General features: G+C 42.8%; 2 protein-coding genes and 1 long non-coding RNA gene across 6 annotated transcripts; 1 reads left to right on the top strand and 2 right to left on the bottom strand.

The window, feature by feature from the left end:
- Window positions 1-16: 16 nt before the first annotated feature.
- Window positions 17-1,965, bottom strand: LOC118292161. Its single transcript, XR_004786843.2, has 3 exons — window positions 1,484-1,965; window positions 607-855; window positions 17-165 (listed from the first exon to the last, which is right to left on the bottom strand). It is a non-coding gene; the product is annotated as an uncharacterized LOC118292161 (long non-coding RNA).
- Window positions 802-14,235, top strand: eya3 (EYA transcriptional coactivator and phosphatase 3). Of its 4 annotated transcripts, none has more exons than XM_035620854.2 (19): window positions 802-941; window positions 4,327-4,425; window positions 5,313-5,362; window positions 5,561-5,655; window positions 5,734-5,808; window positions 5,921-5,975; window positions 6,359-6,468; window positions 6,712-6,849; window positions 7,055-7,140; window positions 7,550-7,727; window positions 7,916-8,085; window positions 8,345-8,428; window positions 8,541-8,630; window positions 8,803-8,861; window positions 8,986-9,164; window positions 9,812-9,926; window positions 10,380-10,501; window positions 10,592-10,692; window positions 10,800-14,235. In XM_035620854.2, exons 2-19 carry the CDS (start codon window positions 4,378-4,380, stop codon window positions 10,878-10,880), a joined length of 1,836 nt encoding a protein of 611 aa, XP_035476747.1. In that variant the 5' UTR covers window positions 802-941; window positions 4,327-4,377; the 3' UTR covers window positions 10,881-14,235. The 4 variants fall into 4 exon arrangements, with proteins under 4 accessions (XP_035476747.1, XP_047186235.1, XP_047186233.1 ...); XM_047330277.1 differs by having other exon boundaries at window positions 821-941; window positions 4,324-4,425; XM_047330279.1 differs by lacking the exon at window positions 6,712-6,849.
- Window positions 14,231-17,341, bottom strand: LOC118292145 (XK-related protein 8). Its single transcript, XM_035620858.2, has 3 exons — window positions 16,913-17,341; window positions 15,938-16,128; window positions 14,231-15,261 (listed from the first exon to the last, which is right to left on the bottom strand). Exons 1-3 carry the CDS (start codon window positions 17,206-17,208, stop codon window positions 14,453-14,455), a joined length of 1,296 nt encoding a protein of 431 aa, XP_035476751.1. The 5' UTR covers window positions 17,209-17,341; the 3' UTR covers window positions 14,231-14,452.
- Window positions 17,342-17,552: the final 211 nt, after the last annotated feature.

Here is a 17,552-nt window from a genome sequence, read left to right as displayed (position 1 = left end):
CACACACCTGACAAAATGGAATGATTTCAATAAAACAGTTCAGAGCTATAACTAATAAATCTACTATTTTGATAGATTACAAAATGGTTTAAAAAAAGAAAGAAAATACTTACCACTACTGCAATATTCTCTGATTCAGTTCCTGTTTTTCTTTTGTGTAGTCTTCTACGATATTATAGAAAATATTTGGTTTTGGTCAGCAGGCTGGACAGAACACAAATATTCATCTGACATTCTATTTGTTTCATATCCTCTTTTTCAATCAATGTCTAAATATCTTCTCAACAACTGAGCATAAACATATAGGTTTAATTTCATCTGCACCAGAAGACAACGTATTTTATTTTTAACAGTATCTTCGACAGGTAATAGGAGAGTAAATAATGGTTTTATTTTGACAGTAGGCCATAGTAACGTGGACAGGGAAGGATGTTATTTTACATTTAACGTCTTCTATTGTTAAAAAAGAAGCATTATTGAGTCTATAATCAATCTACAGCATCTTCAACAAGTAACAAGAGAGGAAATAGTGGCCTGTGTCATTTTTAACAGTATCGTCCAATGTTAGAAATGACAAATTAGCCTATCATTAGCCGTTAAACTTACACTCAGCCAGCCTGCAGCCAGACAAAGACATGTTTATATCAGACGTGACAGTGTGGACCAAAGGCGACATTCAACAAGCGGGTTCATCTGTTCAAATAACAAATGTTTGCGGTGTTCTCCTCTCCTCTCCTCACCTGTGGCCGCCACACCTGTCGCGCCACACAAACGACTCGGCCAGGGTAGAATGGGACATGTCGCGCACGCGCAGTAGGCCCCATTCGGGCAACGCTTCCTGCCAAATAGTGCTCCCTAACAACAGACAAAGCTTGACACTGTGGATAAGGTTGAAGACGCTATAATTTAAAAAAAAGCGTTTCTCGGTCACTCCTTCAATGGTAAGACTAAAGCCCGTCGTGCTGTGTGTGTGTGTGTGTGTGTTTCGGCGGTGTTCCGGCGGTGTTCGTTTCGCGGCCAGCCGCGGCGGGAGGGAGATGCCGCCGCACGCTGCCATTTCTGTGCCCACTTCCAATGCCGCGGGTCCCGACTAATCTCTGGAGTGGGGAAACTTTGATAGGCCGGGCCAGACTAAGTACAGCTGGTTATCTAGTCCCCGTGATACCCACAGCATCGAGAGAGCACGTGTGCAACACAGCCTGCAGATGAATCGGTCTTTTAAAAAATGTAAAGTGTTGCTAAAGCGCGTGAAAACACCGGGAGGCTAACGTTCCCTGCTGGGGGAGGCTGCACGGTGGCGTCTAAATGCCGGGGTGTTGCGGGGGTTTTGTTTTTTTCTCTTTATCAGTGTCTAGTTCGATCGCAGTTGTCACGTCAGTGTTGTGTGTGTGTCCCCATGTCTTTATTTCACCCAACGTGCTAACACACCATGTCCGCGAAAGCTCAACGATGCACAGGGAGACAGGCTGGTGTCAGACTTCACCTTCACAGCGAACAGTTCCTCGGCTTGGTTATTTGCTGGAGAGAGGTCTTCGGAGCATTCGACGACCCCTCGGTCACCGTCCGGCCACAGGTTGAGTTGATGGGGAGCCTGACGTGAACGATGCGGCCACAACTGGACCGTACAGGCGACTTCATGTCTTGGTGTGAAGAGCTGCAGCGATCGGCTTATTTACCGATTAACCGATCGACGGAATAATAGTCGTTCCTATTCGTCACTTTAAAAAAAAAATAATATCCTATGAATATTGGTTGTAGTGGTAATGTTATACCACAACAATTGCTCTCAATCGATTTGTTTTTGTACATAGGAAGAAAGTGGGTAGTGAAAAGGGTCCATTTAAATTTCCCACAGCCTGAGGTGACATATTCAGAATCCGATTATCCAAAGTTATTCCGTTTACCTTCATGTGATTTTTTTTTTTTAAAGCATCAAATCTCCTTAAATGTATTTGCTTGAAGAAAACAAACAAACATGATTCTCAGGATAGTTGCTGATTGGCTACTTCAATATTAACTCTAGAATATTTATATGTGGATATTTACCTTGTTTGAAATGGATCTTTGTCAGTTCATCTGGTCCTGAGGTTTCTTTCAAGAGCACTTTTAAGGTATTTAATCTGACTTCAACACGATATTTAGATGTATAGTTTAGTGCCGGGGACCACAGACGAAGTGGTCTAACGCTTCTCTGTGGTTTCCCTTGATGCTGATATTCCACCCAAAAGATGGCAATCTCTTGAAGCAGAGTCCCGAAGGTTCCTGTATCAGGGCAGTGATGTTCCTCAGGTGACTAAATTCGACCCGGGTGTTGTTGTGACACTGGCAGTGGACTGGAGATGACTGTGGGCGGCTTGTTACCGATGGTAACAGCTGGGGGGGGTGTGTGTGATGAGATCAATTCTGTCGAAATGGTCAGGAAAAAAATGGGTCAGCAGGAGAGTGAATCAGCTGGGGAGTAGTGTTCCAAGATTGGACCATTTTGCAACCAATCGAAAATCGATTTTATAGTTGGTTATTAACGATTTTGGCGACTTTTCTACCACCAGAGCGAGGAAAGGGACAGCTGTGAAAAAAGTGGTTGCTCATTGGCTATAACTATCAAATCTATCAAAGCAAACATATGTGACTTGCTGATAAACACCAGCGCCACTGAGGAACCCTAGAAAACGATGCTTGGATTCCTATAACTGCAGAACTTGCCAGATAATCATCAAGATTTATAATTTTTCCTCAGAATCAAAGTAAAACAGTGGTGGTTGCCTGTAAATCCAAGGGTACATAGTTAACAGGAACCGTTGCTAACTAAATGAGTGTACAAAATGGTAAAAGAGTAAAAAATGGTCAGACATTTATATTTTGGTCCATTTTTTGTTCCTTATATATACTATAGGTTGGTGGGTTGTTTGTCCATGTGTAGTGGTGATGATAGGTTTTGGTCTTTGTGTTATTTTTTCCGTTCACCTGTCCCTGCACAGGGGAGTGCAAATGGAAATTAGCTTGTAGCTGTAGTTCCTCTATTTATGTATTTTCACCATTTCTAAATGACCCCAAGCATCCTTTTCTGTGTTGAACATCATAAGAGATGGGTTCTGGAACATGGCCCTAAATGGGCCCTGGGGCTAAATTAATAAAGGCCGCAGTATTTGATGAGCTCCAACGTTACTTGCTCTGCTGTCGGTAGTGGGATTATAAATTAAGAAAGAGATCGTGCTCTTTGTGACAATGGCAGGGAGAACTAAATCTTAACGTGTGGTTATTCTTAACTAGATTCAATGTTGAGTGTCCTCATTCCCACAAGTGCAGCAAGTCTTTTTTGGTTTTGAGGGCGGAAATAGAAGAAATCTGTCAAAACGTGTAGTGAACGTCCATCACTGCCTTGCTCTTACTTCATTTTTCTATTCCCTTGACACTAGATTGATCAGCAGTTATTGCAGATTGGCTCCAGATCATAAAAGAAATGCTGTTCTGGGAAAAGTGCCACTGGCCTCCTCCTTAATGCTGGAAAAGTGTTGATTTTGTTATTCTTTTTAATGTTATCACCTTTTTTAAAAAGTTTTGGATCTTGGAGCTAATTGTAATACGGGCCTGTGTTTGAAATGTATTTAAAATATAAGTATGTTAGTCAATCTGTCACCAGTAAATCACCCATTCGCCTTTTGAATGTAATGTGTTTTTTAGTTTACCTACATAGATCTTGCATAAGCTGACATATGCTTTGATTCAGGTGGCACGCGTTTGATTCAGAACGTGCACCTCTTAACAGCCGCCTAACATATTCATACGGTTTTGAATTTGCCATGTGACCTATTTTATCTTTTTGTCTCTACATTATGTCAGTTAGATAAATGTCCCATCTCTCCGGCGAAGGGGAAAGGCCAGTTGAGCGTGCAGTGGACAAAACGAGGTTAGATCTTATCCCCCGGCGACATCTATTGATACGACAGCTTGCACCTGAGCACTTAATGCTGCTGGAGAATATGTTTTCATTCAACTTAGGTTAGGTCATATGTAAGGCGGCACACTTCCTTAATCCCACAGTAAACACAAGCACGGCGGAGACATTGTGCAACGTCAGGGTGACTCGTATCTCACCTGCCGGTCTCGTGCTGGGGATTAGACCCGGGTGCCCGATTTCCTTCACTGCCACCAGCTCCCGCTGATCGTCCATGCGATAGTGGGTGAGGTGGGGGTGTGTGCAATCAATGAGCTCCTCTGAGACAAGGGGAGGGGAGAATCACGCATCAGAAAACTACATAAGGCATTTTACCCCCGGCCATTTATCCTGTGCCCTTTTTTTTCTGCTCCTGTGGTCGTGTGAAGCAGGGTCCGGACGGGCTTTCCAGGTAGAGCGAGCGTGAAGCCGAGCGTGCGGACATGTCGGGTCGCTCTGCTGCAGAGATGGATGACTCGCAGGAGCTGCCGGTGAGTCCACACACCAGAGGACACCGACCGAGAGCCGAGAGGGCTCTGCGTTTGCATAAATGATTGTGCCACCAATAGTAAGATAGAACTATATATTTCTTAAAATTAAGTTATACATTTCAAGTAAATAATGCTCAAAATGTATTATTTACACAAGTTTACACCTTGTAGTTTCATGGGGCTCCTGCGAGCTTTTCATATCTTGAAACGCTGCTCACGGATCACGCTCAGTTTGTCATTGTAGTAAATTGTCTTTAGTTTGTTGTTTGGCTGGAAGGTGGGTGTGGGTTATCTGAGGTTCAAGAGAACAGGTGACTGACGAATAAACCTGTTAAAATACACATTTTTGACATTCAATAAGTGAGAATTTGTGAAAATTAAAGCAAAAATGTTTCATAGTCTTTTTATAGCACAACAAATAGTGCAAACCCTTTTTGTGTCAAACCTTACACTACTGTACATCCTGTAAATTTTTTAAAACGTTCTTTTATTTATTTTCAGTGCTGTAGAGTGAAGATGCTCTGCTCCATCACAGAATCCATGAATATAGTATAGTAGTATTTAAATAATTTCTTCATTCGGTTCCCAGTTATTGTTTATGACTTTTTTATTTATGACCAAAAGGTGTGCAGTGAATTTTTTACTATAGTTCAAACATTGTATTATATTATTATTAGTTTGAACCATTGACTGATCTCTTCAAGCCAAACAGACGCACGTTGTTGCTGATGTTGAGCAGTGGCTGAAAGCAGAATTCACGTTGCACTAATCAATTATTTTTCTTTCATCCAGCTGTAAAACAAGATGTCCGTCACAGTCCTGAAGCAGCAGAGATAATCAAATTATGTCGAAAAAAAATCTATAAACACGTTTTTGTGTGTATGCAGGCAAAGAAAGCCAAGCGGGAGATAGATGGTGGACTGGAGAAAGAGTCATGGTTGGTCATTTCTGATCTTTTCATTCTTTTAACTCGCTTATAGTGTCTGATCGCTGGCAGTTGCCGCAGCAACATTTGCGGACATTTGCTTCCTCACATACGCTCCCTGGGAAAAGTTCAGGAAAATGTCTGGACTTCAGTCTGGAAGCAACTTTTATTTTTAATTGACTGTGTTTTTTTTTTTTAAATATCATTCAGTAATCTTGGTGACGGTGGGAGTCCAGCTGCTGTTTTAGGTCCATCAGAGCAGGAAAACTCATATTCTGCCCTGTCCACTGCCCAACTTGACCCAGGTAAGTAGGATAAATAAAAGGCTGACAGCACTCTGAAATGTTCCTGGAAAATCTTCACGATTTGTCTTTCGGTCATAGGTGATCAGGAGCACATAGACAGAGGGGCAGCATCTCAAGAGTGTGGCGACTCGATGAACTCGTACGCACATTCTGGTACGAACAGAAACACCTTCCCAGTTTCTGAACAATGCACAGTAAAGTAATTTGAGTAAGACATCTGCTCGTCTGTCAAACTGAAGCCGTATTGTCCTTTTTTTATTTTCAGCCACAGACTCAACCGCCACATCTGAATATACACAACAGGTTTATCAAGGAAGCAAGTGAGTAAACTGCACAGAGCAAATGCCAAATTTCTTATCATTTATCATGTTCTAATGTGCACAAGTGACTGTAGGCTACATTGATCACCATTGGCATAACACACCTGAATATCCGTCAGTGGTTGAACTGCATTGTGGGCAATTTTAAGTTTTGACAAGAAGATTCTGTAGGAGTAAAAGTGACGACCTCTCTGGTTCTGCCTTTCCTTTTTTGTCCATCATGAGGCTGACAGTGTTGTATGAGTGTCAACTCACTCGGTACATTTGAGTATTCTTGTGGGATGTCAGCAGCATAGTCATTAGAGCCCTAACAGTAGATGTCTTGCACTTGCAGATATATATTGATGCAAGTATCCATTCTCTTTTCTCTCTTGACGTTTCAGCCCTGCAGTGACGTCGTACACAGGCCAGGTGGCGTTCCCTCCTCTGGCCCAGTCCACTGTGTATTCCGCCTTCCCCCAGACAGGCCAGACCTATGGCCTCCCACCGTTTGGTTAGTCTCCCTCCTACTCCAGCAGCCTTTTTTTTTTTTAACACTCTCTGCTAACTAAAACCACAATCACTCCTTAATTCATTTGCTTCCAAAGGCCTCACCTCACTTTGGTGCTGTGGTATCAGTTTGCTTTCGGCACACATCCCGACTGAAGGACCTGGTTCTCTTAACTTTTCTTCAATGACCCACTCCTCTCGCCGCCTCTTACATTTTTCTGCTTCCATTGCTCTCTGTCGTCTTCAGGTGCTATGTGGCCAGGCATAAAAACAGAGACAGGGCTGCCTGAGGCACCCTCTGGTGGCCAGCCTGGGTTTCTCAGCTTCAGCACCGCATATACCTCAAGCCAGCCAGGCCAGCTGCACTACTCATACCCCAGCCAAGGCAAGCTGCAACCCCACTCTGCCGCACCAGATAACGCTGTCACACTCCCTGCAAATATCAGAAGCACTCAGAAATAACAAGTTTGACCTGGCAGCAGCACAGCTTTCATTTCTTCTCTTGTTTTTAGTCAATCACTGCAGATTGTATTGTATTACTTTTTCTTCTTCCGTTGGCACTGTTTTACAGGTGTTTCTTTTGTCTCCAGGCTCAAGTTTTACAACATCTAGTGTGTACTCCAACATCCCTTCAGCTACAGCCACGACTACAGCCTCCGCCGCAGTGGCACACCAGGTACGGGAGTCCTTGCAGCTCATTTGCAAAATTCTGTACACATTTACCAATCAGATTTTTCCAGCCTGCTGGAAATCTAGACGGAGTTGGCAATCTGGGGCTTTTGACTGCGAGTCACATCATTTTTTGCGTGTGGAAAAACGGGCTGAAAATCATGTAGTGTGAACATTAATGTGAGAAATCAAAAGCAAAACTTTGGCTCTATCATTTGTAACCTATTTCCATATTTAAGATTTTGAGTAAACCGATTAACATCCACTCCAGTGCTCCTCTTGCCTCGTTTAAATTTCCATCTCCGTATTATTCACTATCTCTGTATCCTTTTGCTGTTATGATGAATATTTTGTAAAGAAGAGGGTGATGAGATAATCACCATCTTTGTTTTTTTTGTTTGTTTCAATTCCTACAGGAATTTAGCAGCTACAACTCTCTGGGCCAGAGTCAGTTCTCTCAGTACTACGCTCTGCCTCCCAGCTATGTTCCCGCTGGGCTGCCCAGCAGCGACGAACAGGGCGCCGCTGTGGGTGTTGGCGGATATTCGGCAGTGAAGTCGGAGGAAGCCGCCTCAGCTGGACTTCCTCCCAGAGGTGATTTCGGTGCTTCGATTGTTGATATTCAGCATTAGATCATTGTCTTGTGACCGTGAATGTTTAAGTTTTAAAATGAAAACGTATGGATGTTAGCTTTAGTAATCCTTATACAAGTCTGACAGATAACAGAGACAATTTAATAAGATCTAACATCAGACGTTTGTACTTCTTTATCTTGTGCTAAGATGCATCCCCACCAGAGGACCTCCCAGTAGGAGCAGCTCTTCCCACCAGTGTAGCTCTTCCTGCTGGAGCCAGAGAGCAGGATGAGGTCGGACGCAGAAACTCTGTTGGAAAAGCCAAAGGGAAGGCCAAGAAGTCTGACAACTCCCCGCCAGCTGACACTGACCTTGAGGTATCTGTTCAGCCCTCTCGTAGAATATTAACTGAAGTTTAACTGAAGCAGTCGATCTTATGAAGCACAAAGTGAAGCATTAATGTAGTTTAGAATCAAGGCTTGTCTTCACCTTTTGTCCGTTTTTTTAAATGTAAATGCAAAGCTACTGCTGTAAGATTAACGACATGAAAAAGTTTACATTTATGTGTAAATATTTAGTTTTGAGTGCTGTTTGAAATGGATAAAATGTTCAATATTTTTTCCCTTCTGTTTCTAGCGTATTTTTCTGTGGGATCTGGACGAGACGATCATCATATTCCATTCCCTGCTCACCGGCTCCTATGCGCAGAAGTTTGGCAAGGTTTGTTTCTGTAAATGAATAACGAATTTGAAAAAGTTTGAGCGTACAACAATAAAATGAGAAATGAGACTCAGTTTGTAGTCTTTAACTCTTGAGGGTCGTGCTTGTACAGGACCCAGCGACGGTGCTGAACCTGGGCCTCCAGATGGAGGAGCTGATCTTTGAGCTGGCAGACACTCACCTCTTCTTCAATGACCTGGAGGTACAGTGTGATGGATTCAAACCGCCGTGGCCATGGTAGCAAAGGGTTTTTTATTTATTGTCTTGTCAGTCGGCCGGTGCTAACCATGATCGATAAGAAACCTAAATGTGTAGAGAAAAGTAACAGCCTATCATTTAACCGTAACCTTGATTTTCTTTTTGATTTCTTTAAGGAATGTGATCAAGTCCATGTTGAGGATGTGGCCTCTGATGACAATGGACAGGACCTGAGGTGTGTTGCATGCTGTACTGGAGCACTGCACTGTATCTCATCACGCAGTCGCCTGATCTCATACTTCGACAGTACGACTGAACAGAAAAAGTAACCCCAAGTGTTTTTATTATCTGCTCTTCAGTAACTACAACTTCTTGGCCGATGGCTTTAATGGTCCCAGCGGTGGCGGCGGTGGTGGAGGTGGAGGAGCGACAGGAGCGACGGCAGGAGTCCAAGGAGGGGTGGAGTGGATGCGCAAACTGGCCTTTCGCTACCGCCGGCTAAAAGAGATCTACAATGGCTACAAAGGAAATGTCGGAAGTGAGTTTGCATCAAACACAGACATTAAGTCTGTCTTTACAGACTGGATTAAAGTCTGTCAACACAGACAGTCAGTGTTTTTTACCACCTCAGGGTTTGTTATTTCAGAGTTCAGAATTTGTTAAACCTGTTTTCTGGAACAGGTCTCTGTAGCTTTAAATGAAAGATGCACGAGAAAAATAAAGTCATTGATGGCTGCAGCTACTAAACGACACTGTTCTGTCTGCCACGCTTCCTCTCGTACCTTTTTTTTTTTTCTACCTCCACACCGCTGACTCCCACAATCAATTTATTATCCACTTAACTTTACATTGAACAGTAGATTTGTGATTTACATGTGTTATATTGTTAATTGTGACATGAAAAATGTTGTGATGTGCTTTGAAAGGCCTATTTTTCGGCCTTTGTTTTGCTTTAAAAATAGCAGAAGCAAACACACTGTTGAACCCGAGTGTTTCTGGCCGTGTCTGTCAAAGTACTATTTCAGCACATATGCCAAAATAAACATAACTGCCTGTGTGTGTTGAGGATGTGTGTGTGAACTTGCTGTTCCTGCTAGTGGTGTTTACACCTTGTAGCACACAGGATGTACGGGAAGACGAAGCGTCTGCGTGAATCCATGTTGTTGTTGTTGTTTCTTCCTCCAGGTCTGTTGAGTCCCATGAAGAGGGAGCTGCTCGTACGGCTTCAGTCTGAGATCGAGAATGTCACCGACGCCTGGCTCAGCACGGCGCTCAAGTCTCTGCTGCTCGTCCAGTCCAGGTCAGAGCGGAGCGTTGTGAATATTCGGTCATTTGTTTTCAATCATACTCTGCAGCAGGATGTCCTGTTGTTGTTGTTGTCTTTGGTTAGCCATTGTTCACACGCACCACTCCCGGTTTTATGAATATTTAGCCACTGTGGTAGAACCCAAAGTTTGGCTTTAAATCTCTGCTGAATTTATTTAAACATTAACACGTTTTAGTTGAGGTTTTGTTAATCTGTGTTAAAGAGCTTGAATACATCATTAAGTACCTGTTCTTTGCAACAAGGGAAAAACACGGATTATTCAGGACACTCATTCTGATTCGCACAACCATAGGGCTCCCGCATATTTCTTTTATGTAAATCGATATCATGATTTAACAGCTGTTTGTCCTTTATCACTTTAAAGCCCATGTTTATGTGTGTGTGTTTGTGTGTGTGTGCGCGCGTGTGTCTGAAACGCACTTACAGGGGGAAGTGTATGAATGTGTTGGTCACCACCACCCAGCTCGTTCCAGCTCTGGCCAAAGTTCTGCTCTACGGCCTGGGAGACGTCTTCCCCATCGAGAACATCTACAGCGCTACAAAAATAGGTGCAGAAAAATAACACAAAGTACAAGATTACAGCTCTATTAATTATTCTCTGTTGTGGCAGAGGGAAAACTAATATTTTCTTCACGCAGGAAAAGAGAGTTGCTTTGAGAGGATCATTTCTCGCTTCGGGAAGAAAGTGACCTACGTGGTGATCGGTGACGGTCGAGATGAGGAGTTTGCGGCAAAGCAGGTAAATTTTAAGATGTTTTCTGTCGACTAGATTAACCATGAACATACCATCATAGTGCACGTGTATGTTTTGACAAACCCTTCCCTCCTGTCTGTCTCTCTGCGCAGCACAACATGCCCTTCTGGCGGATCTCTACTCACGGCGACCTCGTTTCCCTGCACCAAGCGCTGGAACTGGACTTCTTGTAAAGGAGCGGCGGCGTTGACTGTCGCACACAAAAGGGAAAACGCCGTCGTCGTCGTCCTGTTGGCTCATGGAGTGGCACTGCTTGAGAACATCCTCCACAACCCCAACAATACACACTCGCCTATTAAAAAAAAAATACGCCTACCTGCCCTTGCAGACGACAAGAACTCGCCGCGTGATGGTAAAATGTACCGAGAAGGACTTTGGGTCGGAGCGGACTGCGAGCGATGGACTGGATGAAGGTTCCACACGTCCAGCGCCTCCCTCCTACGGCAGCTAACCTCACCGCGGCCGAGACTGGCACTGATTTGGACACGGAAGGGAAGATAGATTTTGGTTTTCGACTTTCCTCATTCTCTAATTTTCTTTTCAAGTATCAAAATCTCCTGCGGAAAATACTATCCCGCTCTCTTTCCATTTCTTTCTGGATGTAAACAACCAAAGGGCCACTGTTCTTTTATTGTCATTCTCTTTGAGAGTAGTTGTAGCTTTCTTATTTAGACTGTGTAATTTGAAAGAATAATATCAAAGCGAATGTTTAAAAAAAACTCACTCTGGGTTTGTTGCGCACTCGTTCGAAAAGATTCAAAAGCATCCTTTCTCGGGTCTTGTTTTGCAAAACACTGAGTTATTGATATTCATCGAGGATCAAATGATGCTGTAGCCGGTCCAATGTTCAACACAAGGTACGTGACGGGGTTTAAAGAACGAGGAGGGTAACACGATGATCTCCTGATCAAACCACACACACAAGTCGTCAGCTGCCCTGACCTCGTCACTGACCCAGTGTGTGTGCGCGTGTGCGTGCCAGCGACTGTGTGCTGAGAATCACATGCTGCTGGATGAACCGCCGGCCATGATTTATTTGTTCGTTGAATATTGTGGGAGGAAAAGGATCAATCAGCAGCGCTCTCAAAATAACAATCAATTGGTTTTAGTATTCTTCATTTTGTGTGAACATAATATATCCGTATATTGAAAAAAAAAAAACTCTGCTTAAAATGAATAATGTAGTGTAGATTTGAGGCGCACTGCTCATATCTCAAAAAATAATATGTTCCCCTTTTGTTAGCTCAGCTTGCCTGAAAAATTGCTTTGACACAAACCATCTCAGCTCTTGAAGTTTGTGGAGACGCGTGGTTTTCACAGGACACAAAACAATAATCATTAATATTTCTGGGTTCACACCTCCCGCCGGTCTTTTTGGACTCACTCCGAAGTGTCCTTCAAATCCCACAAGGAGACAAAACTTTGATCACAATCGTTTTTTGTGTGTTAAGATGAAAGTGGCACAGTGTGTGTTGTATTTAATAATCAACCAAGGCTTGTTGGAGATCACGTGACTCTGACATTGTTTGATGGTGTGAATGAGGATCATGTGACCCTGATCCATGTTGTCTCTATGTTCAGTGTTTTAAAGACGAGGCAGGAAGACGTGAGCACGTATCTGGACAGATTTCGAAACTCGTCCGAGCTCTGATCATGTTTTTTTTGTTTTTTTTGCTCCCTTTTTTTTGTTTTTGTTTTTTACATAAAGCTTGTCATAGAATATTAGCTAGTTGTAGAAATATATTTCAATAATCTTCTGTGGCTAAAAAAATCAAAAGGCTTTGTTGATGCAATTGTGTGTCATTTACCAAAAAAAGGAAGTTGCATCCTTTTGATTACAAAGACGTTACACGACAGGGTTTTTTCAGGTGACATTCAATTGAGCTGTAGTTCATGCTCAGTTATTCTAACTTCTTCTCACATTTTGTGTAAAAGCACCAACAATTAGTTGGGAAAGAAATGGTCCGTAACTTTTATTATGATCATCGATTTGCCAGAAATCTGGGGATCTGGTTCTCGACCGAAGTGTTTGACCTGAATATCTTGGACACGTAAACAATTGATCAGTTTATTGATTAGAAAAATAACTGGCAGAATAACCAAAAGTTTCCGCCATAAATGCAGATGTTCAAATTGACTATTGTAGAGAACACAGAAAAACTGCAATTCTTTTTGTTTGAGTAAAAAATAAAAAATGAACAATTTGGTGACTTTGTTTTAAAACGATTAGTCAATTATCTGAATGCTTGCTGACCCACAACCTTTTTGAGTCACATTTGAGGGGCAGGATCTCAAAGACCGTGCAATACATGTCTACTTTGCTCGTTAACTGTATTTCAAAGGGATTTCTTTTTTTCTTTTTTTTTTCCATTTGCTTGTTGGAGACGTGCGGTGAAGCCGGAATCGCCGACTCTCCCGGATCCGTATGAGATTACGACTGAACAATACTGAGCCTGAAGAAGATTTAGTATTTTACACACATGCAGCTTTGACCGTTAAGAATGTGTATTTCTTGTGTTTAAAAATTGTTTTGCGACTCTTGTGTGACCGTTCATATTTATACCGTGCCTTTAACCGTCATCCGTACGCATAATCTCAAAAAGGGAAATATGTACGATTTTTGTGTTTGATACATTTATCACTGCATTGTTATACTCCAAAGTGTTACCCAATAATTGTTTGTGATTTTTTTTTAGTTACTTAGTAAGATTATTATTTTTTTGGATTGAACTGTCCCGTCTGCACTGTATTTAAAAGGTCTCCTAGTAAAACAAACTTTGGTGTTGATTGCTCTTTGTTTTGGAGAATAGTTTTTTTTTTATCATTTTACTTCAAAATGTAATTTCTCAACAATCTCAACTCATCTGATTTTTATTCGATGTTTGCCTCCTTTTGAAAAGGAGTTTGCTGTGAAGCACTGCATCGCTTGGAGACAATCACAACCTTTTTTTTTAAAATGCAGATGAGATCGAGTGGGAGGCGTGCTTGAAAAGGCGTTTGTTCGATTGTTCAGTGTCGTACTACCTACGAGGGCTCGAGGGTAAATGTGCTTATTATCAATCCTGATGCACATTTGAGAAAAGTGAGACCATATGCAAACTTTGCATCTCTTTCTTTTCCGCATGTCTCATCTGTTTTTGAGGCAACAACCTGCAAAAAGAAACAACCATGCAATATTTAAGTGGCTTTATTTTAAGACGTTTCCTCTTTTTCTTTCTAATGCCAAATACTGTTATTATCTTTAAAATGCCGTCTGTTTTTATTGTCTTTTTTTTTTATGTATTTCATCTCATTTTCAAGGACCTGATGTGGAGGCTACATGGAGTCATGTAAAGAGCCTGAATGTGATCCTGTAAACTGAAAACTTATCATCATAATTAATGCTAATTTAATTACAGTAATCACTTTTTTTTACCCCCCCCCCCCCCCCCCCCTCTCAGTACCCATCTGGGACCTGGACACAGTCCTGTAAGATTTGCCTGTGAACCTAAGACACTCAGTATAATGTAAATAAATTTTAAAGTTTCAGACCGAAGTTTGTCTTTATTATTTGTCTCGGTAGCAGCAGTTAAAACAGTGCAGAAAGTGCCATTGAGGATAAAGCGGTACCGGACATCTGGGGTCTATGAGTTCATATCAGTGGTTAGTCCGTGGTCGGGTCATAGTCCGTCCCACTCAGCCCTGTGATCTTCAGCAGGCGGACGTGTTGACCGCGGGTCTCTTTCCAACGTCACGTCCTGTAGGGTCAGGAGTAGAAGTTCTCGGCCATCTTCCTCATTCTTTTATTGCAGCGTTTCCCGCTGGGGGCCGCGGGGCTCGACCAGCTGCGGTCTGTAACATCATGCGTGTGCAAGGACACCTGCAGGCTCAACAACTGAGGCTCAGTGACGTCGTGCGAGGCACCTGTGACCAAGTGGTCCACCACGTCACCGGACGGAGATCTGCTCCCGGTCACGCCATCTCCAGTCGGGTCTCCCTTCAACTCCTCTCTGCCGAGGTTTGGGTGGTAGCACTTGTAATATATCATCTTGAATAAGAGACCGAGGATGTACGCGGCAACAACACTCACGGCGGTGATTATTGCATAAACGGGGGATATTTCCAAATGAAACGGTTCATATGTGATTTTCCAGCACCACAGGCCGCAGAGGAGGGAAACGTCAGCCAGTTTGTACCCGTGGTAGAGCAGCATCCTGTACCTCGTCCGGCCGTCGAACACGCTGAACCAGGCGAAGTACCAAATGAGGCCCACGGTGGCCCGGTAAAGCCACTCTCCACCGGGGCTCTCCATGAAGTCCGTCTTGGTCCGCCAGGCGACGAAGAACAACAGCAGCCAGGAGCAGAGGAAGTGGGTGAAGATGAAGCAGGGCAGCACGGAGGCGAAGAGGGCGAGGGCGACGAGGCGCGACAAGATGAGACACAGGTTCCAGAGGAAGTAGACCGCCGACGAGGTCACCCGCTGGTTCTCCTTGTCGGGCAGGAAGGAGCGCAGGGAGCGGTGGTACATGGTCACGCTGAAGGCGATGGCCGAGGCCGACCCCAGAGCCTTCAGCACTGAGGAGGAGGACAGGTCATCATTAGAGAGACCACAACATTCAAAATCATCAACTAACGCTTTAACTTCAGTAGGTTGATGAAGAATTACAAAAAACATTGGACCTCATCAAATCTAACACTGCGCACACATGAGGAGAGGCATGTTGCTTGAACACCGAATGGTTATTGAAAGGGAGTCATAAATCACGTGTAAATAATGTACTTGCTCTAATTGGTCTCATCTCATGAGACTCAGTACTGTCCAATTGGATTTACAAAATTACAAAAAATAGCATTTCTAGAATTAAACATCAAACAAGCTGCTGATTCTTTTTTTTTCGATTGTCACAAAATGAATTTCAGTCACTTCATTCATACCTAATACTTTAGTAAAAGTAATAATACCACAACATATAAATACTAAGTTACGCCTCCTAAACTATAATCAAATCTGATGATTTGATTAACAAATTTCAGAGTGTTTTAGTATTATTATCATTATCATTAGTAGTAGTAGTTGTTGTGGTAGTAGTATTGAGTACTATTGTAATAAAATTTTAATATTTAACCATCTGTTGAAAGTTGTTCATATGCTGTGTATGTAAAATATGAATGTGAAATGTTAAATTTAACAGTATTTCAGGTGTAGTAATACTTTTTTTTTTTTTTACTTCATTCATTCTTGAAGTCGCACCTGTCACGGGGTCGAGCTGGCCGCGCTGCAAGATGATAGCAAGCATGAGCACGAGTTGGGGGCTGCTCTCGGAAAAGGTCTCTATGAGCCGCAGCAGGCTGAGGTCGTGGCTCAGGAACACGGCGCGATCCTCTGGGCCCTGGGTCTTCGTGAAGAAGCTGAGCACGGAAACCTCCACGACGCCTGCGTGCCTGAGACGAAAAAAAGAAAAAAAGAACAGTTACGGTGGCTTTACATTAAGTCACATGATTGAGTAATAATGTTGATTGTGGTGATTGTAAATCTCTTTGGCAGCATGCTCAAGGCTGGATTACCAACTAGATTTATTAGACTTTTATTATTAATATTATAAGATTATTAAAAGTGTTGTATCTCATAGCTTTCATTTTGTCAATTACTTTCATTTTCAGTATCAATATGTGTATTTTATTTAGTAGTTGACTGTTAATTAAATGTCAACAAAAAAAGTTAGCAAATTCAAATTACTTATCCATCTACATTAACAGACAATAAAATTTTTTAAAAAAAGGCTACAGTAGTGAGAAAAAACATCCTGTGTATCATGTATGGTGATGGTGAGGAAATGAAACAGATGAGGAAGTCCATGACACCAGAGGTGACATGTAATGCATGTGTCATAATTACACATTTTGCTCACTGGCCTAATTTGAAACTGGATTGATGTAACAGTTTGGCGTGCTCACGCTGCACAATTGCTCCATTCACATAGAGCTATTTTCCAAAAAACAGGGCCGGGGTGGACTGGAGCACAAAGATTAATAACCACGTGTGAAAGAGGCATCACTTTTGAAAAACTTTACAAAAAGTAAAAAAAGCAACTTGTGTTATTGACTGCATCCACACCCAGCTTTCCACACCGAGTTCAACAGAAAGTGAAAACAAAGAAACCCCAGCCTGAGACAGACATCCCTTGAACACACCCAAGATTATAATAACTCACAAGGTGTCTACAACCTGAAGTAGATTCCCAGCTGGAGCACATGCAGAAGGCGGAGCTGGCACGGGCTCAGGCAGCTCTCGACCTTTGTCTCCCTCTTGAAGTCCTCGTAGCTGTACCACAGCCAGCTGAAGGCCTGGACGAGCACGGACGAGCCGAGCAGGAAGAGCAGCAGGAAGCCGAGGCTCGCGTAGGCCTTCTCCTGGTAGAAACTCACCACGGCGAAAACGTCCAGCCCTATGTCGAGCAGCAGGAACACCAGTCCCAGACAAGTGAGGAGGAAGTCCACAGCAGAGTACTTGAACACAGACATGGCGTTTTTCCGGCCAAACCACCGTCCACACTTCTCTCTCTCTATAACTGCCTGTTTTCCCCAAGTGCAGTGCAGCTACATGCTGGAGCTGTTTACACACAAGGGGAAGAGTTCAGTGTTCAAACAATATGTGACTCCTCCCACAAGAACAACACACACACACACACACACACACACACACACACACACACACACACACACACACAGGGCTGAAAACCAATGTTGTCTGAATAGGTCATGAGGTTGTTTTGTGGTCATGATCATGAAAATGTAGAGACTGGAGGTGGAAACATTATATATAATATATATGTATACATGCAAAAATATAAAAAAACAACAAAAAA

This window comes from Scophthalmus maximus, chromosome 22 (assembly GCF_022379125.1).
Source record: "Scophthalmus maximus strain ysfricsl-2021 chromosome 22, ASM2237912v1, whole genome shotgun sequence".
In the NCBI taxonomy this organism is placed as follows: Eukaryota; Metazoa; Chordata; class Actinopteri; order Pleuronectiformes; family Scophthalmidae; genus Scophthalmus; species Scophthalmus maximus.
Note: the sequence above shows the minus strand (reverse complement) of the source record. Positions and strands in the feature narration are given on the sequence as shown.